Source organism: Daphnia pulex, chromosome 9 (assembly GCF_021134715.1).
Source record: "Daphnia pulex isolate KAP4 chromosome 9, ASM2113471v1".
NCBI classification, from domain to species: Eukaryota; Metazoa; Arthropoda; class Branchiopoda; order Diplostraca; family Daphniidae; genus Daphnia; species Daphnia pulex.
This window is the reverse complement of record NC_060025.1, coordinates 5,128,118-5,155,832: the sequence shown is the minus strand read 5'-3', so window position 1 is coordinate 5,155,832 and position 27,715 is coordinate 5,128,118. Positions and strand designations below refer to the sequence as shown.

Below are 27,715 nucleotides of genomic sequence, written 5' to 3'. Positions count from 1 at the left end.
AGTGTTGCAATCTGCTCAGCCGACGAGCGGATTCGCCCAATCAGATTGTTTACGTTACACGAATGAATTAATACACGATAAATAAACTAGGGTGCTTACACGAATATATTACTCACAGAAAACACAATACACGCGAGAGAGCCAGGTATTTAGCCAAAGCTCGGTTGCCACCTGTTTCGGCACTTTTTTTCGGCACTTTGATTTCGTCGTTTTCGGCACTTTTTTGTCGTTTTCGGCACTGTGTTTGTCTTTTTCGGCACCGCCGCCAGATTTAGTTCCAGGCGTCATGTTTTTGGGAGGGTTGCCAGGCGTGTGTGTTTTTCCGTTTCGGCACTATATTTTTCCGTTTCGGCTCTATGTTTTTCCGTTTCGGCACTATTGTATTTATTGTATTTATTATTAGATTTATTTATTGGATTTTAATAAAATTTTGTCACCAACTAAAATTTTAACACCACATTTTGAAACTCTTTTCCTTTTCCTATTCCGCGTATAGTCTAGTACCACAACCCAAATTGTTACAGTTTTAGTTTCCGTTTCGGCATCGTCACAAAATTTGTATTCCACCAGGTGTCGTGTAAATTATCTTTAGTACCTCTAATTTTTCGCACTTTGTTCTTGTACGTCGTGCTCTTGTGTCACTGTCGATTTTTCTTAAGTGCAATGGAAAGACCAACCAGAGTTAGAAAGCAGCCAAGTCGGCTTGCCGATTTTGAGCTTGGCGAGGATTCAGGGAAGTTAGTACGTGGGGGAAATACACGAACGAACGGAAGTATACTGACACAAACGTCAAACGAAACAAATAAAAAACAATAAGGCCACAGCGCCTCTGTCGGGGGTAGTCGACCAGCCATCAGGAACGGGTTGGGTTGCTCCAGCCGTCAGGAAGAGGGAGGGTACCACAGCCGTCAGCTGTCAGAGCGCCCCTAGCGGCCTGACGGTGCAATAGCGCCGATAGCAAATTGACATGAATAAATCGATAAATTGAAATGGGGTGCCGAAAAGGTTGAAGTTGGTCCCGAAACGATCGAAATTGGTGCCGAAACGGACAATTTGGGTGCCGAAATGGACAATATTTTTTCATAATCGAGGAAGTGTGGTTTGCATAGGGTGCCGAAAACGACGAAATCCAAGTGCCGAAAAAAAGTGCCGAAACTGGTGGACACCCTAGATCTGACTACTCTTTCGTGTGCCGGCCGTCACATGACAGTCGCGCCCACTGGCGGTCACAATCACAATCACAAGGGCCCTCAGGGCACCCATACAATACAGAAAGGGGCTCATAGGTGGAGTAAGGAGACAGACGGGGCCGTCTGCAACAAGGAAACAGCTTTAAGGATGTATAAAAAACGTAAAGACTTACGAGAAGATGGTGAACCAAGTTTGAAGGATTGCTAACTCTCCCCCACGTTTTTCTGAAACAAAGGGGTTTAGTAGGGACTGGGGGAAGAGTAAGCGATTCCGTAGACCCGGCAGCAGTGCACGGCTCTCAGAAGTGGAGATCTGAATGAAACATGTGAACGACATTTTGTGCGGAATTTTACGGAAAACCCAATGGTGAAATCCGCAATGTTCTAGCTAGCATAGTTTTTAAGTGATTTAATCAAACTAAGGGACCCCCAGAAATTGTAGCGTTTTTTTCTGATTTTTGACATCAGTTTTCGGGCAAACCAGACCTTTAGAAAAAATCAAATTTTTCAGAATAAAAGATTTTGCTCCCCTCTAGAGACATCTCGCCCCGTTTATTTTTAACGCTTATTAGACGGGATATTGGCAATTGAAAATATTGAAATTTTTTGTCATTTTCTGAAGATATTCGCCATTGACAGACGTCATTTTGCCACGCCATCTAGTGGCCGTTTTTGAAAAAAGCAAGGGAGATCTATTCTTCTGGCCATTAATTTTTTATCAATTATTGTTGAGAAAAGAATAGAATTAATCGATGTAAAACAGCTGGGCTTGGTTGGCTATCGATGATCGGAGTTAAAGAAAAAAATTAATTACAAAATCTTTAAAAAAGCCTTTTTATCTGTTAAACAGAGAAAACGCGCGCTTATGAGGGGGCGACAACCTGGCGTGGGTAAAAGATTCTCTCGCTCGTTCCCAAACTTTGGGTAGGTACTGTAGTTTACCAGCCGCTGGGTGGTTTAGGGTCCAGAAAAATTGCTGTCCTAATTTCCGTGCGGGATACTGTACCTTCTGTTATATCGTGGTCATAGTACAGTCCAGTCAAACAACATGTGCACTACCCACCTTAAATATACGTAACAAAAAGATATCGTTTGTCGGGTATATGTCGGGTATGTTTTCAGCGGGATTTTTTAATATTCATTTATTTGGGTGTCTTGTGCTATAGATCTAAATTTCTACGCTTATCGGCTAAACTACAGATGATTCAAGATTGACATCTTCAAATTCATTCTTAAACAATTGAACGCAATTTAAGACAAACGTGTTTAATATAATGAAATAGGTAATGTTGCGAAAGGCGCAAATTAAAAAAAATTGCGAATTTCAATCACGATTTTAACATAAAAATTGCCTAATCTAGATGAATTAGATATTTAAGGACAGGGAATTACATTAAGCTTAAATTAAATCAATTTCTGGACACATTGGTTAGTAATTTTATTACGATCGAAAAACCCCTAGATTTACTATAACCCGATAGGCGATCGGCCTTCTACCCTAGCGAACCTGGCGGGTAATCTTGGGACCCTTTACTAAACACCCGCCGGTCTTGGGGATAGCCGAGAGTGTACCTTTCCTATTATTTCATGATATGTACTAAGGATTTTATTACGAAAATTAATAAATATCTCATGACTGATTAGTAAACAATAATTGAATTGATAATCATTTGTAAATAATGATTTCTTTCAAGTGAAAATAAGTAGGAAAAAATGAGAAACAAAAGAATTTAAGAAAATTTTTGATTTTTTTACAAATTACTCCATCATATCCATCATCTATTCGATCAAAATTAAAATGTCTACTATTTACTTAATTACTGCGAAATGCATAAATTTAATGTTTGCATTTTTTCTAGAAAAAAGGGCGCTAAAACATCGCAAATGTATAACTAAAATTAAAATATTATTCCATCCTCTCTCTCTTCTATTTAATTTAATGTTTCTATTTGGTGTGGAAATAACTACTAAACTCTGTTTAAAAATAACGTTTTGTGCTACGCCGGATAATATTTTATTTAGAAGGACACTTAGAAAACATTTTACAACCAAAAACTAAAAAAAATAAAATAATAAGTTACTATTTTTGCAAACCCCCACCCCCATCTTTGTTTTTTGCTAGGACATCCTCACTATAATTTCCTCCATACAATGATATAAGATTCCTTCGGTAATGTCCTTTAATTAAACGTACGTTTTTTAAACGTTAAAGAGACAGAAAATCAAGGTTAAATAGTAGAAAGTAAATAGTATACATACTATTATATTTGGAAAATTCTGTTTTCCTTTATTCTTTTAAATTAATTGATTCTTATTAACTAATTGACTAATAATCTGTCAATATTATGAGTGGTCATGTTTAGATTAAGTTTAAGTAACACTTATTACTATAGTAACAATACAATTATATCATGCGGTCACATGTTGCATTACATGAGTCTTGGCTAATAGATAGCGAGCTACCATCATACCCATTTTTTCCCTTCCAATAATATAACAATGATGGTCTAATGGTCATCAACCCAGGCTGCCATTCGCATGGTTCGGGGTCCGAATCTCGATCAAGTCGGAAAGGAAAACTAAGTTTGTAATTTTTGAAAAATTCCTCTTAATAAGCTTTCGGAGGTAAATGGAAGATCGCAAGAAGATCTTGATAACCGAGGAAAGGACAGAGGAAGAAGGAGAGATGAAGCTTCAAAATGAATATAATCTAACATTTTTTAAAATGTTCCTCAACGTCTTGGTTGATGACTAACTGTTAAAAATGGAGGCATTGAAATTTTACTTGGACAACCAAATTTATTAAAATCAAGATAAAAAATAGTAAACAAAAAGAGGTAATAAAAAAGATTGGCGGAGATTTAGGACCGGTCGAAATAGGCCCCGACGAAATAGGCCCGGCATATAGGACCGGTCGAAATAGGACCCTACGAAATAGGCCCACTTTTAAAATATTTTTAAAGCGGTCCTATTTCTCCGTCAAAGTGGGCCTATTTCTCCCAATTATTTCTAAGTTCCATAAGGTACTCTGAAATATTTTCAAAAAATAATTCGACCTACTCTGCATGAGCGAGTAGGCGGAATATTCAACGGTGGATCCGCCACCGCTTATATTCATTGCCGTAGCTCAAACCACGATGAGTGAATTCACACATTGCCGTTTCGTTTTTCACATGTTAGGTAGCTGATTTCCGTCTTTATTTTTTTATGAACGTATTCCCCTTGATCTTAACTGTAAAATTCATTTTTTACAAACGTCGTTTTCACTTATTAACTATCGCTAATTTAAAAAAATGAACAAATTTTCGTGTTTTCTTCGCCATTTATTTGTTCCGTAGCTCGATCCCCCCCTTCAGAGGCTCAGCCTTGAACGCGTCTCTCCCCTTCAGCGGCTCAGCCTTGAACGCGTCTCCCCCCTCTACCTATGCCAGTACTCAGGTGAAGTAGGAAATGAACATGTTTGATGAAATAAATGATTTCAAACATATACATAACAATTTCATGTTTTTTAAAGCAACAAACGCATATCACTTTTAAGTTTATTGTTTTATGGGGCTGACGCGAGGTGCTGCTCAAGCCGGCCAGAAGTGTGGTCGAGCGGGAGAGGCTGCACGCACTCATGGGAGAGGGGTGAGTGAAGGGGGGGGTTTACCTGGGCCATACCATACACGCCCATGTTTTCCCTTCTCCGTATATGTTAACGGGTGGTCTAGTGGTTAGTGACTCGGGCTATGAATCTCAAGCGCCGGTGTTCGAATCTCGGCCATGTCGATAAAGATTTTTATTTACAAAATATTTTAGAAAAATTAATAGCTCAACAGCATAAAGCGGTGTGGAACTATCCTGGCGAAATTGATCGTTTTTTGTTTTTTTAATTGATGATATATACATTAATTGATTTAATATACCGCACGAAAAGGAAATTTCTATTATAGTTGAATACCAAATGTGGTTTTGAAGATTTCCATCTATCGGTGATAGTAGCGTCACTAGCGTGGTTCAATAGCGTCATGAAGATGGCGTCATCTGCTCATCGTCAACTTCAGCGTTTAATTTACAAATAAGAAATAGAAATCCTATAAAAAAATTAAAATAGCTTCAACATGTGTACATTTTATTTTTAATCATTTTAAAATTTGAATTGCAATTTTCGTTACATTTGATCTGTAAGAATTCGATTCTGAATCATTTTCATTTCAAATCGATTCACACACATAGCAGACGCTAACACATCAAGCGTCATCAATAGCGTGGTCTGTGGTGCAATGCTATCGCTGGAGTAAGGCGTTTACCTTCAATTCGGGTATGTTAGAGAACTCTTATCATGTTATTTTCAATCTTTAGTTTCTAATATTGTAATTATCAACTTGTGTGGATAAGTAGCGTCATGATTGGCCTACCCTGATGGCGTCATGATCGCTGCTGATTGCCTTTCAAATAGGTTTTCAGCATTCTGCTTACACCTTTGGCATAGAGTCACATATTTCACAATCCAACATCAATTGGTACCAACAGCAGCCCTTCTCTCCATCATCCAGAAGGGTCTGAGATCAGTGTTGGAGATGTGTGTGACAATTTTAATATGATGAAATTTATCTACCACCAAATTTTTACTCTTTTATGTTTTTGTTTTCCAGGATGGTTCGGAACAACCCATGGAAAGCTTATCACTCATTGATGCTGTGATGCCTGATGTTGTTGCAAGTCGTTAACAGCAAACACAGAACAATCAGAAACCAAAGTGGTAAGACCGTAAGACAGAACCACCAAATTCCAATGGAGATGAACCCATGCATTCCTATCGTAAGATAGTCAATACTTTTTTTTTATCCCCTGAACTGCTTACTTATTTTCCCTTCAACTATTTAATGAAGGCTGGGAAGAGGAATTACTAGAGGAAGAGGAATTACTATCCTGTTTATTGAATATACAGTGTAATGACACCATAAAACATCAGACCACCTAAATCATAATTGGGGGAAATTTCAAAAAATAAAACACGCGGTAGCCAACTGATTTTTAAAACATATTATCTTATTTTTATTGACAAATCAAATCAAAATATTTTTATCAACGTCACAACGGAAAATATACCAGCTCAACGTCCCACAATCGAACGGTCAAGTCAAACGAAGCGCTAGCCAAAATCAGATTCGTGTTGGGGTTTTTTGTTCCAAGGCCGGTAGAACTCCATTTTTTGGTGTACATTTCCTTGTTGTGTTTTGTGTGCTTGCGAATCATGAACACAAGTGGCTTATTTCATGGACCACATCTAGGAGTGTTACTCATTATTTATCTCCTACCAGTTGGCGGGTGGCCCAAATCTCCCGTTTTACAAGATGACATTGGTGCTGGAGCAGCTGTGTGAAGACGTAAAGCTATCACAGAAGCTTCTCTCACACGAGAAAATCAAGGCCCATAGGAAGAAGGAGACACAGTTGAAGAACTCCATCCTTTTTGCTTTGTGGACACGGTACCAGGATAATGAGGTAATAACTGAAATGATTCAAATAATTGTTAAATAACCATATCAATCTATAATTATTATTAGTTATCAACCGTGGAACTACTGGAGGAAATAGTGTTAGAACTGAAAACCTCATTCCCAACTGTAGTCACTGACCATCCTTTAAACCTGAATGATGAAAACATAGATAATTATGACATGTCATTTGTGAGCGATGATGAAATGTAAACTTAACATTCAACTGATTTTTAAAACATTATCTTATTTTTATTGATGTATAAAATGTATTGGCACTGGTTACCTGAATAGCATTCAGGTTCCCAATCTTTTGCCTTGTCAATTGTTTCCGTCTTTCTTTAAAGCTTCTCTTCAGTTATCCCAGCAAATACCTTGAAATGAAATAAAATTAAAACAAATCGAATGAAATAGTAAAACCAAACTTACACTTCCGTCAAAAGCACTTGCTCCAACTTTATCGCCCCGAGAATTCCAGCAAACTTCAAAAATGCCTCCAGTTCCTCTGTAGCTGTGTAACAATTGCCCAGACTAAGAATAGTTGAATGAAGATGTAGTTTGTTTTTGTTTTAAACTTGGAAACTATTATATACCTGAGTAGACCAGCTGTGTACACATTAGTCAAAGCTACCAGATGCTAGGTATTTGCCATCGGATGAAAATGCACATTCCATCACACTAAAAAAAAAAGAATTCTGTTATTAAACACCAAACTATTTGGCGCTTAAGTTATAAGAAAAAACATACATACCAGTCAAGTAAGGTGACTTCTTTGTTGCTCGGAACTTCAGTTCCACCCTTCTGAATGTTGTTGGGTTCAGGCGCAGACAGATGAAAACTTCAGATTCATGGCCACGAAGTACAGTAGATTTGCTGGCAGGTATCTCTACTCCTGTTTCCTCTTCCCAGCCTTCATTAAATAGTTGAAGGGAAAATAAGTAAGCAGTTCAGGGGATAAAAAAAAAGTATTGACTATCTTACGATAGGAATGCATGGGTTCATCTCCATTGGAATTTGGTGGTTCTGTCTTACGGTCTTACCACTTTGGTTTCTGATTGTTCTGTGTTTGCTGTTAACGACTTGCAACAACATCAGGCATCACAGCATCAATGAGTGATAAGCTTTCCATGGGTTGTTCCGAACCATCCTGGAAAACAAAAACATAAAAGAGTAAAAATTTGGTGGTAGATAAATTTCATCATATTAAAATTGTCACACACATCTCCAACACTGATCTCAGACCCTTCTGGATGATGGAGAGAAGGGCTGCTGTTGGTACCAATTGATGTTGGATTGTGAAATATGTGACTCTATGCCAAAGGTGTAAGCAGAATGCTGAAAACCTATTTGAAAGGCAATCAGCAGCGATCATGACGCCATCAGGGTAGGCCAATCATGACGCTACTTATCCACACAAGTTGATAATTACAATATTAGAAACTAAAGATTGAAAATAACATGATAAGAGTTCTCTAACATACCCGAATTGAAGGTAAACGCCTTACTCCAGCGATAGCATTGCACCACAGACCACGCTATTGATGACGCTTGATGTGTTAGCGTCTGCTATGTGTGTGAATCGATTTGAAATGAAAATGATTCAGAATCGAATTCTTACAGATCAAATGTAACGAAAATTGCAATTCAAATTTTAAAATGATTAAAAATAAAATGTACACATGTTGAAGCTATTTTAATTTTTTTATAGGATTTCTATTTCTTATTTGTAAATTAAACGCTGAAGTTGACGATGAGCAGATGACGCCATCTTCATGACGCTATTGAACCACGCTAGTGACGCTACTATCACCGATAGATGGAAATCTTCAAAACCACATTTGGTATTCAACTATAATAGAAATTTCCTTTTCGTGCGGTATATTAAATCAATTAATGTATATATCATCAATTAAAAAAACAAAAAACGATCAATTTCGCCAGGATAGTTCCACACCGCTTTATGCTGTTGAGCTATTAATTTTTCTAAAATATTTTGTAAATCAAAATCTTTATCGACATGGCCGAGATTCGAACACCGGCGCTTGAGATTCATAGCCCGAGTCACTAACCACTAGACCACCCGTTAACATATACGGAGAAGGGAAAACATGGGAGTGTATGGTATGGCCCAGGTAAACCCCCCCCTTCACTCACCCCTCTCCCATGAGTGCGTGCAGCCTCTCCCGCTCGACCACACTTCTGGCCGGCTTGAGCAGCACCTCGCGTCAGCCCCATAAAACAATAAACTTAAAAGTGATATGCGTTTGTTGCTTTAAAAAACATGAAATTGTTATGTATATGTTTGAAATCATTTATTTCATCAAACATGTTCATTTCCTACTTCACCTGAGTACTGGCATAGGTAGAGGGGGGAGACGCGTTCAAGGCTGAGCCGCTGAAGGGGAGAGACGCGTTCAAGGCTGAGCCTCTGAAGGGGGGATCGAGCTACGGAACAAATAAATGGCGAAGAAAACACGAAAATTTGTTCATTTTTTTAAATTAGCGATAGTTAATAAGTGAAAACGACGTTTGTAAAAAATGAATTTTACAGTTAAGATCAAGGGGAATACGTTCATAAAAAAATAAAGACGGAAATCAGCTACCTAACATGTGAAAAACGAAACGGCAATGTGTGAATTCACTCATCGTGGTTTGAGCTACGGCAATGAATATAAGCGGTGGCGGATCCACCGTTGAATATTCCGCCTACTCGCTCATGCAGAGTAGGTCGAATTATTTTTTGAAAATATTTCAGAGTACCTTATGGAACTTAGAAATAATTGGGAGAAATAGGCCCACTTTGACGGAGAAATAGGACCGCTTTAAAAATATTTTAAAAGTGGGCCTATTTCGTAGGGTCCTATTTCGACCGGTCCTATATGCCGGGCCTATTTCGTCGGGGCCTATTTCGACCGGTCCTATATCTCCGGCTTCCATAAAAAAACAAAAAGGGTTACAAAAATAAGAGTGGGAATATACAAAGTAAAAAGAAGAATAAAGACGAAATCGAAATCGAACATAAAAACTAAATCAAATAAAATAATTAATACTCTCCACTCCCATAGCAGAAAACTTGTCTTGCTAGGGAAGATCCAAACTTTTTTTTTTCTTTTTGTTTACACTGCTGAGCATGCACTTGCAGTTGGAAGGTTACGCAAAAAAAGCGAATTCACTAACTAGGATTCGGCAACCAGCTAGGTAACAAATACGCAAATTAAATTTATAAAACAGTAATAAAAACAAATGAAAACCCCGTTACGCAATGTATCAAATTTTGAAAGAATTATGTACAAAATTTGGTGGCGATTGGTCATTCAGGGAAGAAACGTATAAAGGATTACAAAATGGACATTAAACCCTCTGAATTTCACTGCTAGCTACTAATACCCTACCCCCTATACCCCACACCCTATATTGTTAAGGACCTTCGTATATAAATATACCTCAGGGATAAATGAGAAGGAAAACCAAAAGCGCTGCCGTCGCGGCATAAAAAAAAATTTCCAAATAAAAACTTCGTTATATATATTTAATGATCGTTGTTTATGTAATGATATCTGTTTTTGACAAGAGAAAACATGATTTATGAAGAAATATTATTTATACTATATAAGTAGCTATACGAACTAAATAAAATACGTTTTTTTATTTTGGCACAAATTGACCCAGAGATTGCTTAACGATTGAAATAACGGGAAACAAAAAGTTGCTGGGGCCCTGCAGATCAATCAGTTAATATATGAGTGGCATGTTTCAAGGGTAGCAAAAGTGTGGGTAATATGCATTTTATATAAACTTTGAATGGTAAATTCTCAGTTATATACTTTTATAAGTTGTTGGCTATAGTGGCCTATATTATGAGGTTGAAAATTTTGTAAAGAATAAAAAAAAATGCACCTGTCCTGATTTTGTAGAATGATGCTTCCCAAATAATGGTAACGTACCAAATCGTAATTAAAGATTCCAGCGAAGCAACGATTGTACATAGGGCATACACGTGAAATAAACGAAACTTTATTACGAAACTTTAATGAAATTCGGTTCGGTTTGTGGCCTTGGCTTTTGGCCCCTAACGAATGTTCGGTACGGTAAAGTTAAATAGTAATATATGAGAGGATATCAAATTAATTTTTGAAAATGTATAGTATGTATAGTATGTATGTTAGGGGAGAGCGGGGTCACTCGGGACAACAAAATTATTTTCCCAATATCTCTTAAACTATACATAATTTTTGAAAACAAATAAAAAGCATTGTTGAATGCCCCAAAATCTACGTCCCCTAATTTTTTTATAAAGATCAGATCATTATTTTAGCTGTAATCAAGCTTTGAAAAAAAATGGGAAAAAAAAATTTCAGGGGGGGGAACTGGACAGAGAGATAATAAACAAGAATAATAATATAACAATACAACAATATAAATGATAAAAGACATGGTTATAACTCTAATGCTATTGCAAAACTATTGAAAATGAAATTCTTAATAGTTACTTTGGTCATTAAAGTAATATAATATGTGCAAAAAAAATAATAATAATGATAAAATGTTATCAAAATTTGGTATTTAATGCTTGGGGGGTGAAATGGACAACGCAGCGCTGACAATATAAAAAGAGGAGGGGCTTAGAATGTTTCAAGTATTGAATCACAAATAAAAGTATTAAAGATGGTGTTTGTTTACAAAATTATTTTGTTTGCTTACAAAAAAAAATTTGAATATTTTTATAGCCTACTGCTCTTACAGTCCGATATTACCCCAAAAAAGATGTCCAGTATTACCCGCAGCAAAGACATTTTTCTAAATCATTATTATTCTTAAACGATTAACCGTAACAATAAGATTTTTATGCAACACGAAAACAGAATGAATAAAGTACTATTTTATTCAACAATAAAAATTTTTTAACCGTAGAGGTTGTTTAGTTATACAAAAAACTATGGCAATGACAAACATAAAATTAGACCGCCATTTTTTTTGTTATTGCTATAACTCAAAAACGATTAACTGGATTTTACTTATACTTATACCCTGTAGTTGTTATGAAATTCTTCATATCACACTTTTGTTTTTTTCTCATCCTTACCGTCAGTTATTGAGCTTGTCCCACCTGGTACGTGTTCAGCTTGACCCCGCTCTCCCTACAACTGATAACTATATTTTATTTTAGTTGCTTGCCATTTAACAAACAGGTGTGATGTTTTGAACTGTTACAGTCGAGCAAGGAAACAGTGTATTAAACTTTAAGCTGCCGCCTATACTGAAACTACTTATTTATGAAAGATATGCGCGCGCAGTATCAACTTGGAAGTTATATAGAAAGATACAATGCTTAGGCCTCTAAATCTGATTACTATTTGTCTGGGAAAAATCGTTCGTCGTTACATTTGAATAATGTATGAACCCCAAAATGGTTATTGGGTGATAGGAGCAACCCTGTAGAGACATACGGGTTGCAGCGAACGAGGGGTTTCTTAATAGAGAAAAACGAAAACAACCACATGTGTGGGGTTGCGTAAGAAAAGTATGTAATGAAAATATAAGTTAGGCTACTGCACATTGGTTGCTGAACAGATCGATTATGCGGAAAATTGCTTTTTCATGTCATTAATGTATAATGAGTCTTTGTATTATTCATCCAATGCTGACGTTTACTCAGCTTTACTCAAAGCTGTCACTTTTATTTTCTGTTAACTAATATGACACTTTTCACAGCGGCCAAAAAAATGCGTTTGCTTTCAGACAATAACACGGCCGAAATTGGGTAAATATTATTGGTAGTAGGAGTGTACGATATGTTGATGAAGCCTTTCGCTAAAATTTCCACGAGTGCATGTCAGGTTTTTCTATATTTACACATTGATGAAATGCCAGTTAATGAACCTAACTGAACCCACGAAAAGAACGTTGTTTCAGATCAACAACAATGTTCCTTTTTCCTTCTCCAGTAAATTGCTATTGGTCACGTGATTCTCTCCTTTGCCTACTCCCACCGTGGGTTTCTGCTCCCTCCAGTACGTTCTCCCTCGTCGCTCCCTCGGCTATTTATCTCGGGCTTCCAGCAGTCTAGGGTTCAGTCGAATTCAGGCGTCTGTTATCTCTGAAGTGCTGTTCCAGGCTCTTGTTTTGATCAAAATAAACTACGTACGGTAGCACAAGCAAGTTTGAATCAATTCAATCATCAAGGTAATTATGTTCACGGCTAAATATTTACAAACCGAAACTATTCATTGCCAAACAAAACACATTTCTAAACACACTGAATAGGCTACCTAATTTGTTTCACCACCATTCTAAATTTCTAACCTTTTTACACTTAATTTGGTGATTTAGAAATTCTTAATTTTGATTTGAAAATATTTTAATGAAATTTTGTATTGCACATTAATCTGATTCTAACTCATCAATATGGTTCACCTATGCAGTTTTTTTAGACAATAATATTTAATTGTGATTAAATTCAGATTTACAAATTTATTAACTTTTGTTATTTCGAAGTTCATTATTTTCATTATTTCATAGAAATTTTTAACTAAACGTTTCTTTGTCAAATTAATCTTTCGTTGACGAAGTCATCTATACCCGTGTGTGTGTATAGCAACCGTATTTACGGTTGAAATTGATCGATAGTCTAGTTCCATCCGACTTGTTTTGCTGGCACTTACGGACTTACACCGTATAAGATTTACATGAGAAACACGTACCGGTGCTGGTATAAATCAAGGAAAAATCACTCCTAGGGTTATTTAGGCATTTGCTAGTTAAAAAATCATTGTTGACATTACGAGCAGGTTCTGAATCGCAATCATATCTGCGATTTATTTTCTGTAACCAAAATCTAAAAGTTTCATGTTTAGAGATTAAATTTAATAAATTTAAACATTGCATTATGGCTGTTGACACTATATAAGTCCCATGAAAACGCATTTCTTTGATTAAGCCTACTGAACGATAGCAACCGTTAAAGGCGTTATTAAAAGGACTTTATGGACTAAGGACTAGGTTCGTTCAATTAGAACTAATTAGGTCTTTGCGGATGTCGCGTTTCGCAATTGGGTGCGATTCAACATGAGGCAATGAATTATTGGGTCGCATAGTAAAAGGTCTGAGAATGCAAGGGCACAATTTCTATTTCCCATAACAACAACTGAGTAAAAAAAAAGTCAAAGGATATTAACATCTAGCATTTCCTGATCCAAATTTTATCACTTCACGCGTAGTCCACAGATAATTTTCATGAAATAGTACAATTGTACTAAAAATATCAATCGAGTACAATTAATTTTAAAAATAAAAATATCATTGAGTACAATTAATTTTAAAAAATGCATATGGCATTACTGAAATGTGAGCTAAAATGTCAACTCTCAAAGCACCGTCATGTGTATAGTAGATCCAGACGATGATTTTTAAATTTTTGTTTAAAATTATATTCAGTTCAATATGGAATTAAGAAAAATTATAATGTTGTAACAGACTAACACTATAAGAATATTGGGCAATCAGATCTTTAAACCACAATTAATTTTAAAATTGAAAAGAAGAACAAAAATTTTGTGTTGTCCTTTCATAAGCCTACTGCTTACAAGCCAAAATAAAGTAACCATAGCTACGACTACACCACTACATTAAGAATGAATTTTGGAATGCTGTTAATTCACATTGCTTATACTTGTAGATGGCTTATTCAACAAGTTTCGGCTCGCTGGTGATAACAATTTGCCTCTTGTATTCTTTGACGCAACTCAGGTAAAAAAAATTCGGCAGGTCCGCTGTCTACATGCACAAATATTTGATTATATAACTTCTCTATTAGCGCCCATACCTTGCAAAGCCCAGTCAACCTAGGGTTACTGAAGGATGAGGAGACTCAAGCACGCAATTATTTTGCTGATTTTCTTCGAGTTTTGTATGCCCCTCAGGCGCCCAAGGATGACGTGTCGCTGTCCGCTGGTTCCTCGAATGATATGCCGAACGAGATATTTCCAATGATATCTTCTGATGAAGATGATCACGAAGAAGAGAACTACGACCAAATTCGACGAAAGGAATTCCCTGTAGATGGTGTTTTATTGCCAATCTTGCAAAAGCGTAACGCGAGATACTGCGGATCTTATCTAGTAATAACGATAAGTTACGACGAATTTAAGAAACGATGATCATTTTAATATTATTACGTATTTAGGCCGATGCTCTTCGAATGGCTTGCAGTAAGAGCAGTTATCTTCCGCTGTTCGGTAAACGTTCGACCTTACCAGGTAGCCCTTTCCTCAATTCAACTTATACATTTTAAAATATATTTATGGGATGAAACAACACGCTATTTAACTTTTGAAGGTAAATCATTGGGATCGACAACTACAGCGGCGACACCGAATGCGGAATCAGGTTCTTGGCCTTTTATCAATGACGATAAAGCCCATTCAATTTTGAGCAATCACCATTTGTTTCATCGTTACACACGAGGAGTTCACGACGAGTGTTGCGTCAAGGGCTGCACTTTCAAAGAGCTGACGTCTTACTGCACTCGTCCCAATTAACTATGGAGCCAACGAAAAGTTATGGACTTGCGACGTTATAAGCAATTAAGAGTATCATTTACTATTCAATTGATGTAAACATTTGCACTATCCATATTCTGCAGCTTTTTATCTCTTTGGGCATTCTAAAGTGACCTCTATATTGGGCTCTTCCTTTGGCACAGTACGATTTCATGGCGATCGTTTGTGTTATACTGTTGTCACATTACTGACTAGCGATGTCAGCCGAAAGGCTTTTATTTTTTTTTTAAATGTTTTGATTTTACTTCTGCTACTCATTATGGATTGTTACGGTAAACATGTTTTTTCACTAAAGTCACTGTCACGTGTGCGTCATATTCAAACCCGAGTGAGAACTATAAAGCAAAAAGAAGGAGGGGACTAAATCATCTGTGATTCATCCTATTTTGTTCCAAGCGTTTAGGTTCCCTTTGTTTTCCAGCGATTAAGGTAACACTTGTCATAATGAAATCCTATCTTTTGTTACGCAATCAGCCTTGTATTTTATCCATTCTGGCAGTAGTCGCTAATTATTGATTTCCTCCTCTGAACGATTCCGAAAATACAGACTAAAAGGCACTGGCTACTTCTTTTTACTTCTCTTACAGTCTTACTTGACAGTAAGCTGTCACCAAATGAAATGGCAAAGGAACACTCAAAACTCACGAAGTTCTCTCTTAGTTTGGATTCAAGCTTGTATTCAATTTAGAAGCCCGTACCATGTGGTCACATCGAATACCAACATAATTTGGAACCAGTCACGTTCGAACACCAGTTACCTAATACATGAGTTGCAATACGATTAAAATATTCAGTGTAAAACACAAAATTTACAACAGCTAAAAGAAACTCAGTCGGCGGTGTTCGTCATAAATAATATCGAAACCTTACACAATTATAACTCGTCCATTATCGAAAGGTGTTTTTGTCATATAGCGGGACCAACGTGAAGCAGTTCATTTCATCCAACATGAATCTAAATTTGTTTTTTTTTTTTTGTTTTTCCTTAGCTAAATGCCAGTTGTTACGTTATGGTGTGGGGGGTAAGAAAGTTCATAACGTTGCACTTCCATCGGGAAAACTGTACACATTACAAATAGCTCTGACCACATCGTTTTTGACATGGGTATCAAATTTTAAAGGCTAGAAAAGAGACAAAAAGGGCATGAACAATATTGAACAAACACATACTCAATAATAATTAGGTTAAAAATGTTACAGTAGGGGGGGGGGGGGATACGAGACGCAGTAGTATTAAAATAATATACAAATGACCGAAAGATGTTAAGGTACCTCTGTCCACATTTGTGAAATTGGGATACAAGAAAAAAGAGGACTGTCCAGTATGTCAAAAATCTATGGGCAAATGGTTGATCAACCGCCGGAGGTGAAAGTAAGACTTTTATTCCACATTATGAAAATGGACCAATAAAAAAAAATAAATAATTATTATTATTCAGAAAAAAAAAACAAAAAAAAAAAAAAAAACGGAGGAAAGAAAAAGATGGCGGGGAGTCAATGACTCGGAACACAACGCATGCAAAATATGTTTGGTCTAACAAATTTCTTTAAAATGACCGCTGCAGCAAGCGCCTTCTTTGACAACACGAATTTTAGTTGGGGTTATTGAATAATTCCTTTTTGTACAAAGAACGAGCACTTTGAAACCAATTCATTCATCTTGTTTTCACCTCCGATTTCATTCATCATTCGACACACTAGGGGAGATGAGATTAAAGGAAGGAGTACATGGAAATGTAGCAGAGTGTGAGGGGATAGTCGATTACTGTTATCACCTGACTTCGCAACTTTCCTTGGGCGTGGCTGTCGGTGATGGAGGTGGAGTGCAGTCGGATTTTGCTTTAGTAACGTAGCTACCTTGTGAACAACGCGCCAGTTTGAGTTTGATGGGCATCAGCCGCACCGAGGTGACTCCAGATGGAACATCGTCTCCTTCGTGTTTCTCCAGCGGTGGAGGTGGTGTGACATCGTTTCCTTGAGATTCCGCATTCTCCCCATCTGGCTGCGGCAACTTCTGGTCGTTGGAAGAAGGATCGCGGTTGCCGACACTGCTCACAGGTTTCTTCCCAAAACGGATGATGAGTTTGGGCGGCGCGGAACAGTTTTCCCTGTTGTCTTTGGAAATGATTTGAACGCCGTTACGAGCAATGTGGCCATCCGTAGATGGGCTCAGACCGCTCTCATCGCCACCTAAACTTCGTTTTCTTTTGCGGCTACCTTCGCCACTGTCGCCGTTTCCGCCGCCAAATTCGAAACAGTCTAAGCCGCCCCCGCCAGCGATTGACACAAGGTCCGTACTAGCAACAGGAGGCCTCCTACGGTTGTTGCCGTCACGATCCTTTGATTTGCTGCGATCCTTCCTCGTTTTGGTTTTGTGGCGCTTGTTTTTGAACTCGGGTTTGGAGTCGATACCGCAAGGTGCGCCATCCGGCTTGTCACCGTTGCCGTTGTCCTCGGCTGATTGCGTCGGATGTCCTTTCCGTCGTTCCGATTTAGAAAAATCGGCCATGACTTCCTCGCGAAACTTCATGCTTTGCCTCCAAAGCTCTTCCAGCGTCGGTGGGTTGTTTTCATGACGTGGTGGATCGCTGCCTCCGCTGTTAAGCCCTTCTCCTCCAGCCAGTCTAGTCATATCACACCCGGAATCCGACAGGCGTTTCTTGGGAGGCCGGAAGCGAATCTTCTTCGCTTCATCTTCTTCCTTGGTGCGAGGAGCCATCAAATCATTTCCATGATTGTCACTGGATACTTCTAGACCTGAATCACAGACGGTGACCACTTCGCCAGCGCCAAGCTTTTCACGGAATCGAATCTTCAATTTTGGAGGCGGATGACTACCAAAGTCGAGGTTTGTATTGTTGTCTTTCTCATTGGCCAGTGTCATCTCCAAACAAGAAGTGTTGTTTCGATTACTCGGAGGCCGCCCTCGTCGTCGCTCCTTCCTCTTGCCGACTTCGGTTTCAATGGTTCTGTCGGCGGCCAGTGACGGATCCACCAGTGACGCTGACATCTGGAGATTCCGCAGCTCCCGAGAAAGAGGCGGATTCATAGAAGCGCCTCTTCTTCTCCTCTTTCCCTCTCGTGTTTCATTGATTGGACCCGTACTGACGTAATCGTCGTGACTTCCAAAGGACCCTAAAGAAGCCACGGCTTTGGGAATAGAAATGTGGCTTTTACCTCCGTTGTAACCACCACCCGTAACCTGCTGGCCCGGATTCGACGAGGAGGGAAGCGTCCCGATATTGGTGCTGCCAATGACTTCGCTGAGATCGTTGCTTCCGGCTAAGAGATACTCCTCGTTGGCGTAAGCGAGAGCGGACGAATAAGGAAAGTGAAGGAACGCGTTCAGATGTGAGGGCTGAGTTGGAGTAGGAACGTCCTGCGAAACGTACTGCCGGATCAATTCCTTCTTCCGCATTCGCCTCAAGTTGGAACTCTCGGCGGCTGGAGTAGAAGTCACGCTGTTTGCATTCATAGATAGCGGCAGGTTGGAGGCATTGCCAGCGGAGTTCCCGGAATAGTTGGCATCCAGAAACGGACCTTTGATCTTGAATTTGAGAGCGTGGCGAGACGAATCAATCGACGTCATGACACTGTTACCCGCTGATGCTGTTGTCACTGCTGTCACGGCAGCCGTGACTGAAACCATTGCTTCCGGTTTGACGGAATCAGAAATGCATGGTTTCGTTGCCAAGGCCGACTCTATGGCGCGATTGAGGGCTTCCAAGTCCTGCATGGCTTTCACGGAAGGGCCGGGCATGGGGGTTGCACGAGGGAAAGAGTCGGCATGCGAATTGAGCACCGAAGCGATTCCGGTTGTTGGGCTTGAGCTCGAAGCCAACGGAACCGGCAACTCGTCTCTGACGGGGCAGTGACTCAGCATAGAGGTGGAACTCGATTTCATTTCTTGCACGGACGCGAATTCCCGTTTGGAATCTGGCAAACACGGAGAATCTTCGACAATGCGGTTATAAGACACCGAAGTACTTGTAGTCGATATTATGTTGGCCTCGACGTTCAGCGTGTTGCTACTCGCTCGAGGGATGGTTAACCTCATTGGAGGTACTACCTGAGGAGGTAGTATGGGCGTTTCAGTTTCGACGGATCGCTTTCGAATCGGGGAGGATTTCTCAATGTGAAACATGGCATTGCTGCTCATTCTGCGGGATATCTCGTTCTCCGAATCAAAGCCAGCGCTATCCGTCGACGGTTCACGACTTTTTCTTGTGCGGGTAAGCCCGGTAATTGAAAGCGACTGAAGTCCGGATTTACATTTAGGACTCTTACCACTGACGGGACTGGAAAACACGTCCGGTTTGCGAATCATTTTCGAATTCAGAGGACAACTGCGCTCGGGATCACTAATGTGATCATCGTTAAAGTCATCGAAATCGTAAACGGTCCCCACAAGATCTTGAGATGAAAGCCCGGAGACAATTTTCGGCTCGAAAACTCCCACGGAGGCTCTCTTCGACACCGTACCTCCTCTACTACGGGCTCCACGCTGGCCGCCTCTTCCTCTCCCTCCTCCTCGTGGCCTAGTGGGTGATACGTTGGAAGTCAAGGCTGGTATCTCGGGGGTCGGCATGGTTTCAGTACTTGGAGCAGCGCCTGGATGCATTTCGTTCAGCTGCTCGGCAGTGGCTTTAGTGGCGTTGATAGCTGCTTGTCGAGTAGGTCGTTGCCGTCTTTCTGAACTGAGGGAGACGGCTTCGACCGTCGTCGTCGGTGACGAAACAATCGGCGACACTACATGCACGATTGACGATACCGCCCTGTAGCTCACGTCCATTGTAGTGGCCATGACTGAAGATGTTCCAATATTCGGGTCCTCTGGCTGAACTGGTTGAACTGGCAGAAATGATCCGTCGAGCGTCCGGGACAACGGCGTGATTGTCCGCAAAGGTGATGACGGCAATGTTATAGAACTCGGATCTTCTTTGTTACATTCTGTGGTGTCAGTCGACTGGCTAAACGCCTGTGCTGGTAACATTGGTTCTGGAGGTACTTTAGCAGGGGAGCGGACTCCTGGCAGTGTCGAAACGACAATCTCCGAAGACTGGTTCATAGGTTCGTCGGTGGAAATAATGGGCAGCAGCAGCTGCTCCTTTTCAGCCCGGACATGAGACTCACAGGGTTTGGAAACTGAAAGGTGTTGCGAATCCAATCGAGGTGCTTCTGTAGGTGTCGAACACTCGGCCAATGTTGTCGAACTGGGCAAAGGCAGCGCCGGATGTGGTGGACACAGGAACGGTGACGCTTGTGAGGGAACGCCAGGACGCTGTAGCATCGACACATCTCCCATAGTAGAAGCATTGAACGAGGACGGGTAAAGGAAAGGTGGAAGGAATTCCGGTCTGAAAAAGGAACTGAAATACGGCGGAAAGTGGAAAGGAGTCGAAAAAGGAACGTTGAAAAAGTAAGGGGATAGAGCATGATCCTGGGAAGCAATCGACGAAGGATTGGCGTGTGAATAAGTAGATGGCGATGACCTACTTTGGGCGGACGAAGGGGATTGTGTTTCGACTGCATCTTGTGACTCTTGACTCACCGAAAGAACAGGCATTTCAGGAGCGACAGATGCCTCACGGTCGACTATTGTGCTTGTTGGTTCTTTGGCTGGAGTCAACGGTTTCCATTTACTAACGGGCACACTGTTGTTGGAGGGCGTAACAGCTCGTTCAGCAAACGACGAATCCTGCCCCTTATCTGTGATGACAGATAGCGAATGACAATTACTTTTGTGATCTTCCGACTGAGTGGAGGGTAGGAGTTGGTCAGGTGGTCCGCATGATCTCTCTTCGGAATTCACTTCCAGGCATTCGGTGGTTTGCAAAGGAGTTGTAGATGTAGGTCCAGTTTTAATTGCGTATTGCATTCGCAATTTCTCAACGAGATTCATTGTTTCCCTGGCACTGTCTTCGTTAGTGTCCGCCTTGGGAATCGCCTCCGCATTGAAAGAATAACTCAAAGTAGAAAGAGCTGCAGTTTCGTCTTGATCATACTCTTCGTCGAACAATCGACCTTCACTTATTTGAGCGGTATTTTTAAGAAAACCTGTGTCACTGTCGGATACACTGCGGGCGATATCCAACAATTCGCTTTCGTCAAACTCAAATAGATCACTTCTGTTGATTTCTTCTTTCGCTTTTTTCATGGGAGGCTGAGCTACGGAGAGAGACCCTTCGATCGGCCTCGTTTGCTCGAACTGATAGTCAGAGAGCTCTTTGTTTCTTCTGTGCTCCGCGGATCCCTCGTCAGGCGTTTGGGGCGCCCGTTGAAGAATTGGGCGTTCAACCATTTCAGCTCCTTCTTCGTGCCTGGCTCTCGAGGCTTCCGACTCCGGTGGGGTAACGTTCCGTTGTCCTTTATCACTTTGGGCTTCTTGTCTGCATAATTGATCCTCGTTAACTTGGGCACAGGTTGACTCTGAGTTGGGAAACTCAACTGAATTTCGACACTTTCCGTCAATGTGTTGGAATCCAGTACTTGTCCGACATGGTTGCTGACTGTCCAATTCCTCGTGATCTTGTTTCGATGGGATGTGATCTCTTTCACTCCGCTTGTTGGTGGGCTTCGGCTTAGGATTGATAGTACGTGATCGACTATCACTATCGGCGATGGGCAATTTCGTTCTTGCAGTGGGCGACTCATCGGATTCGATTGAGATGGGAACACTGGTTGCTGGATTTTCCGCTTCTGGGACGGCCCTGAAGCCACCGTTCTTTTGTCGGGGCGGTGTGATTCGGTCTTTGATCGTCTTTGTTTGGGGAACAACTTCTTTGACGTTTGATTCTGATTCGGAATCGGAACTCGATGAATCGGATGATGACGACGATGACGATGATGAAGAAGAGGACGAAGCGGAGAATTTGTTTGAAGGTTTAACAACGATGTCAGCGGAATTGACGGCAGTTCCAGGTTCGGTCTTGGGAGACGGTTGTTGTGGCTGCGTAGTTGACTGCGTTTTAACTTTAGTGTCGATGGTGGAGGTGGCTGATTGGCTGGACGAGTTGGAACTAGATGAGCTACTAAGGCTGGAGTTTGAAGATCCAGATGAGGAGGAACTTGAGGAGGAAGACGAGCTTGAGGAGCTACTAGATCGAGATCTTGAACTGGATGAACTGGATCTGGTTCTAGATCTGAGGGATTGTTGTTGAGCTCTATTGGCGACAGGCCATTCGGTTTCAGATGGGATCGCAGACAACGCACTGATTTGAGCAACTTTCTTGATTTGTTGTTGCTGTTTGAGTTGCGCGGCAGATTCTCCAACTGATTGGGCTTTATTTCGGACTGATCCACTTTTCTTTTCCGCAAGAGCTGTCGCGGAAGACTTCGTGGCGGATACATTTTTGCCGGATGTTTTCTGGGCCCCACGACCAGCTGAGGAGGACTGGCCGGACGAAGCCACACCTCCTCGGGCGGAATGGGATTCGGACTCTGATGGCCGGGGACCCCTGTCTCGAAAGGGCTTACCGGCTACCTGAGTCGTCTCCGCATCAGCACCCATCTTACCTTTCTTTTTGTTAGTAAGCTCGTTATCTTCTTTCGTATCAACGGAATCTGAATCAGTCGAGTCGAAGAGACGATCAATCTTGGATTTTGTTTTCAACTCCAGTTTTCCTTTGGCAACTGGGGCAGTCAACATTTTCGAATCGGTTCTTATTTTCTTTTTCATCGACGAATCACCCGATAACTCGGAATCGATATCAAACAACGAAACCGACGACTTGCAGCTCCCAATTTTGATAGTCTCGGCCGCTTTCCTTGCTGCCTGCCTCTGAGGAACATACGATGGGAAGTCTGATGAGGCTGCAATTTTTTCAGTGGAAACGAAAGAAGCCTTTTTGTCTTTATCCTTGCTGCTTTTGTTATCTCCTTTGGTTTTTTCTACTGAACAGGTTTCTTCTGAGGTTGAATTCGTCATTTCTGTACTACCCTTCAATTCACTTTTAGACTGCTGCGGGAGAACGACATTTTCTTTACCCACACCTTTAGTATCTTTCTCTTCTTTTTTCTCCTTGGCTGAAACATTGGCGTTAGCGCTATGCAAACTTTCGGTCGCTTTTTTCGCAGCTTGTCGCTGTGGCACGATCAACTCAGTAGTGGATTTGATTACTGTTTTGGGTTCACTAGCTTTCTTACCACGACCGCGACTGGCAGTTGTGACTGGAGAGAATGCTTTAACAGCCGCTTTAGTTCGCACAACAGAGGAGCTGGGGTCACTACGACGTCCCATTTCCTCCTCACTGTCCGTATAAATATACTTGCCGACTCGGTCACACATTTTAGAGACGGCTTTCTTGGAACTAAACTGTGTGATGGCCACATCAAAATCGCTATCAACTGAAGTTATTGACGTTTGCGAAGGTGTTCTCGGAATCTGAAAATATTTAAGGTTTAAATATTTTTTTGGTCGGCTTAGAATATATGAAACAATTATTACCGCTCTCTTCCATTTACAGTTCGTTTCAGTATCAGATGCAGCCGATTCGGCACTAATAGAGGAAAGTGACCGAGACCTGCGACTTTCGCCTCCGTTCATGTAGGTACGTTTATACGGATTTTCACCTTTTACATGATTAGGTCGACTTACAAGTCCATTTTTATCCTAAATATTTCAAATGAATCAATTTTGGTTCCAATAGTATGCATGTAAATATACAATATTTTTTAATTTAATTTTTTTAAATGTATGAAAGCATATCACACCTTTTTTGTAATCGCTGCATTAGCCTGTACACCTCCAATGAGTTGAATGACTTGTTCGAAGTTCTCTTTTCGGCTACTTTCCCCACGTGAGTACATGATATCGTAGATGTTTGGCCCGTGATTTGCGTCACGTAATGCAACCATCTCTGTTGGAGATGCATTTTTGAGATCAGACAAAGACAAGACGGCTACTTGCTTGTGAAAAGTTTGTTCGCGCAATCGAAAATAAGAACGCGATAACTTCTCTCTACGGCTGACCATGTAACACAAATTCCGGACCTATTTCAAGAAAAGAAATGCGTTTATACCATGACTGAATTTTAAGACATAATGACATAATGTGCAGAGAAGAAGGAGAAAACCAATAATGGGGAAACACGTACCCTCTCCAGATCTTGCCTCAGTTGTACAAATAATTTCATACGTTCCATATCTTGCTGTTGTTGTTGACTCAGTCTCTCCGTCTCGGTAGTTTTGGGTGGAAGCAATGGTCTGTCTCGATTAGACTGAGGAGTTCAAAATAATGATTGAAAATTTTTAAGCACATTAGCCAAGGAGTCCGAATAAATGAGTAACTATTAATTAAAAGATTTAACATACCTTTCTTTTGAGAATCCAAAAATGAAAAATTTGATCAACAACATCGAGGTCAAGATCTAACGTTCGGGATGTTTCGCTAATGCTAGCGTGCTTGAAGAATTCCGATTCAATTAGTTGCAACCTGAAAAATGCAGCGATTAGTATTACATAATAAAACTGCGTTAATCATTTCTCTATAAATGGTTATGCGTTGGTTACTTTTGGGCACGGATCAAGTTCCTTTCTTCTACGGTCATTTCTTTCTTTACTTTCCTAACAGATTGTGTGTTTTCTTCCACTTCGCCTTCCGTATGAGATCCACTGACCCCTCCAGTATTTTTCTTGACCATCGAGTGTTTTTGGCAGTACGACTAAAGCAAATATTGATTAATCATACACTCACTAGAACAATCATTTAATGGAAGAAACATACTCTTAGCTTCACCCCGTCTTCTGAATGTTCATCCTCGACAATAGCTTTCATCTCTAAACTGTGTCTAAAACCGCAAGTAACGTGGTAGGCAGTTTTACAAGACTTGACTGAACACTGTATGCAGGCCCCACTCTTTTCTTTGCATAATACACAATTTAGACTCCACCGACTTGGCTGAATGTTAAAACACCACGAAGAATAATATAGGGCGTCACAAAGTAATTAAAAATTAAGTAGCATTACCGGTATGCTTGATATTTTAGTGATGGGCTCCATCTTTTCAACACAGCCTATAGATACTTCAGGTATCCATAGAGCACATGCCACATGAGCCCACGTCGATCCACCTCGTGTAGCTTTCAGTGCCCCACCTTGATTGGGACAAAGCTGACATGGCGGGCGTAAACCAAGTGAACAAGGTTTGCACAACCAAGGACCAGGGGGAATACTTAAAATGCCGTAGCAAGCTTGATGAACGCAAATATTGCAACGATCGCAGAAGACCATTTCATTGCCTTCTTCCGAATCCGGCTACATATAAACGAACACACATAAGGAAAAAGAAAGAGAGAAGTCTTGCATTAACGGAACGGAATAGATTTATCTGAGGAACGGCTTACCCCTCTGCAGACATCACAGATAACGTTCTCGTCATATTCGATGCCGAGAAACTCTTCTGTCTTGAGCAAAGTTTGCATATTGGCCCATGATTGGCGCTCAAGCTCTTCCATGGTTTGTTCGAATGATAATTCAGAGATCTTGGATGAACCTGCTAAAGATGTATCACATAAATTACCAGCGGAACCAGTTTCGTTTACTTGTTGATTAGCAATACCAATCGCGTTACGCTGAGCATTTACACGGTTTAACCACGCTAGATCCAAATCGTCCATATCATAAGCGCATGCTTGTTGTGATCGCGCTGGAGCTGAAGTCAATTGGTGGATTTCAGGCGAATAGAAATCATCATGCGTTACCCTTACAAATTTGTTTTTCGGGCTAAAATGGCAAATATATTAAACTCTTTTTATAGTTGTTTGATATAGAGAATCAATCTTACAGTTTGAAATCATGTGTCCTTTCTGGCGCATGCGCATTAGGGAGACAAACGACTCGAGGGATCGGTAACGAATCAGGAGACACTGGAACTTGAACGCCTCGTTCCCATTCTTGACGCCACGGATCAGATAATGACCAATAATCTTCTGTGCCTAGGGGCTCAGAGTCTGGTAATTTCATTGCTGAAATAAGATCTTTTCGAAACAACTGGAGTAAAAATAAACACACAAAATTATACACTTTGGAATGACTGATTGGGCAGTTAAAAATCTTTTCTACCTCTGCAGGTGCTTCAATTGCATTTCGATTATAAATATTAGAGCTCTTGAGGTCAGAAAGGTAGCGGGGAGTCCATGGGGTTTTGGAGGCTGAATCTGGGTGAGACTGAGTATGGTCATCACCTGATAAGACTCCTCCTCCACAATTACTTTTGGTCCCAGCACCTACACGCAGGCGTTTCCGTTTTCCTTTTGAACCTACACAAGAAACAATTAAGATTGGATGTATATGGGACTTGGAATGAGAATCTATAACAATGCAAATTTACTAGACACAGGATATTTTAAATTTAAAAATATATATTAAGTTATGCTTACTCATGGTCTGAGTCCCATCTTCACACTTGCCTTTAGATGGCAATTTCTTCACTCTTTGAGACATGTTTTAGTAGAAGAAAAGCAGCACCTGACAAAAAACAATAGGAAATTTATAATATCAGAATTAAAAAACAACAAAAAACAAAACAAAAAATTCAGTTATTGTAATCAAATGGTGAAAATATGCAACATTTGTTACTGGATAAACAACGATGGACATGTCTGCTTTTCTAACGTTTAGTCATATGCCTTTAACAAACGGTGTAAATATGACAGACGTAAATAACGGTGCAAAGCAAGCTTTTTGAGAACGAACGCCATCTTGGAAAAAAATTCCCATCCCCTCTTGTCATAATAAATCGTTTTTCTTGATTCTTAAGTGACTCTTTTCCGACAAACACATGCAGAAGATCACTAGGATAAAATCCTAAACCATAAGCAACTCATCAATTGTAGAAAATATCCAAGTATAAACATCATCTAGGCTGAACTAAGACGAGATGAGGGTCCCCCGTAAACAATGTTCTTTCTCAGTCACTTGGGAACTTTCAGCACACTTTAGATGATGATTTCACTAAAATGTATGCAGTACCATATTTATCTCGTACGTAATGCATGACAAGACGAATCCATGTTATTGATATTTCACGGGAATATCCCGAAACCAGCCATTTGGCGCCATCGAAAACTACAAAAAATAAAGCTGCTGAAAAAATTAAATATCGAATATGTGCGACAAATTACTATCGATCATGTAATTGTAAATCGATTTAAAACTGCAGTCTTGGAATTCATTTTCTGACAAAGCAAAAACTTACAATTTCAGTAGGCCTAAAGATTGATATTTGTGTAAAATATTTTTATTTTTTAAATGAAATGTATTAAATATTAAAAATATGGTAGTGTTCCTAGCTAATTCGGGACACATTTCGGTCTATGACCACGATATAATAGGAAAGGTACACTCTCGCGCTATCCCAGTCTCTTCGGAAGAAACGGCGGGTGTTTAGTAAAGGGTCCCAAGATTCCCCGCCAGGTTCGCTAGTGTTGGGGGCTTATTCCCTCTCGGGGGTATAGTAAAAATAGGGGTTTTTCGTTCTTAATCA

The 27,715-nt window shown here is 40.2% G+C and overlaps 2 protein-coding genes and 2 long non-coding RNA genes across 14 annotated transcripts; 2 read left to right on the top strand and 2 right to left on the bottom strand.

The window, feature by feature from the left end:
• Positions 1–2: 2 nt before the first annotated feature.
• LOC124201832 lies at positions 3–8,312 on the bottom strand. Of its 4 annotated transcripts, none has more exons than XR_006877715.1 (11): positions 8,154–8,312; positions 7,893–8,073; positions 7,654–7,819; positions 7,424–7,582; positions 7,266–7,350; positions 7,102–7,203; positions 6,959–7,046; positions 6,750–6,825; positions 6,476–6,686; positions 2,197–2,199; positions 3–14 (listed from the first exon to the last, which is right to left on the bottom strand). It is a non-coding gene; the product is annotated as an uncharacterized LOC124201832 (long non-coding RNA). The 4 variants fall into 4 exon arrangements; XR_006877716.1 differs by having other exon boundaries at positions 6,494–6,686; positions 8,154–8,311; XR_006877714.1 differs by lacking the exons at positions 3–14; positions 2,197–2,199 and having other exon boundaries at positions 6,204–6,686; positions 8,154–8,250.
• LOC124201833 lies at positions 5,311–7,078 on the top strand. Of its 3 annotated transcripts, XR_006877719.1 has the most exons (6): positions 5,317–5,493; positions 5,574–5,754; positions 5,828–5,993; positions 6,065–6,194; positions 6,288–6,679; positions 6,742–7,078. It is a non-coding gene; the product is annotated as an uncharacterized LOC124201833 (long non-coding RNA). The 3 variants fall into 3 exon arrangements; XR_006877717.1 differs by having other exon boundaries at positions 5,313–5,493; positions 6,065–6,679; XR_006877718.1 differs by having other exon boundaries at positions 5,311–5,497; positions 5,828–6,679.
• A 4,378-nt stretch (positions 8,313–12,690) lies between the features above and the next one.
• On the top strand, positions 12,691–15,788 carry LOC124202965. Its single transcript, XM_046599495.1, has 5 exons — positions 12,691–12,855; positions 14,348–14,418; positions 14,486–14,789; positions 14,855–14,927; positions 15,007–15,788. Exons 2-5 carry the CDS (start codon positions 14,348–14,350, stop codon positions 15,207–15,209), a joined length of 651 nt encoding a protein of 216 aa, XP_046455451.1. The 5' UTR covers positions 12,691–12,855; the 3' UTR covers positions 15,210–15,788.
• A 98-nt stretch (positions 15,789–15,886) lies between these two features.
• LOC124202963 (PHD finger protein rhinoceros-like) lies at positions 15,887–27,353 on the bottom strand. 6 transcript variants are annotated; one of them, XM_046599486.1, is made up of 14 exons: positions 27,202–27,353; positions 26,610–26,697; positions 26,293–26,489; positions 26,015–26,220; positions 25,790–25,953; positions 25,575–25,726; positions 25,198–25,485; positions 24,955–25,128; positions 24,741–24,892; positions 24,543–24,663; positions 24,326–24,448; positions 23,943–24,221; positions 23,677–23,841; positions 15,887–23,613 (listed from the first exon to the last, which is right to left on the bottom strand). In XM_046599486.1, the coding sequence occupies exons 2-14, from the start codon at positions 26,671–26,673 to the stop codon at positions 17,002–17,004; spliced, it is 8,697 nt and encodes a 2,898-aa protein (XP_046455442.1). In that variant the 5' UTR covers positions 26,674–26,697; positions 27,202–27,353; the 3' UTR covers positions 15,887–17,001. The 6 variants fall into 6 exon arrangements, with proteins under 6 accessions (XP_046455442.1, XP_046455446.1, XP_046455447.1 ...); XM_046599490.1 differs by having other exon boundaries at positions 25,575–25,723; XM_046599491.1 differs by having other exon boundaries at positions 25,575–25,723; positions 26,809–27,352.
• Positions 27,354–27,715: the final 362 nt, after the last annotated feature.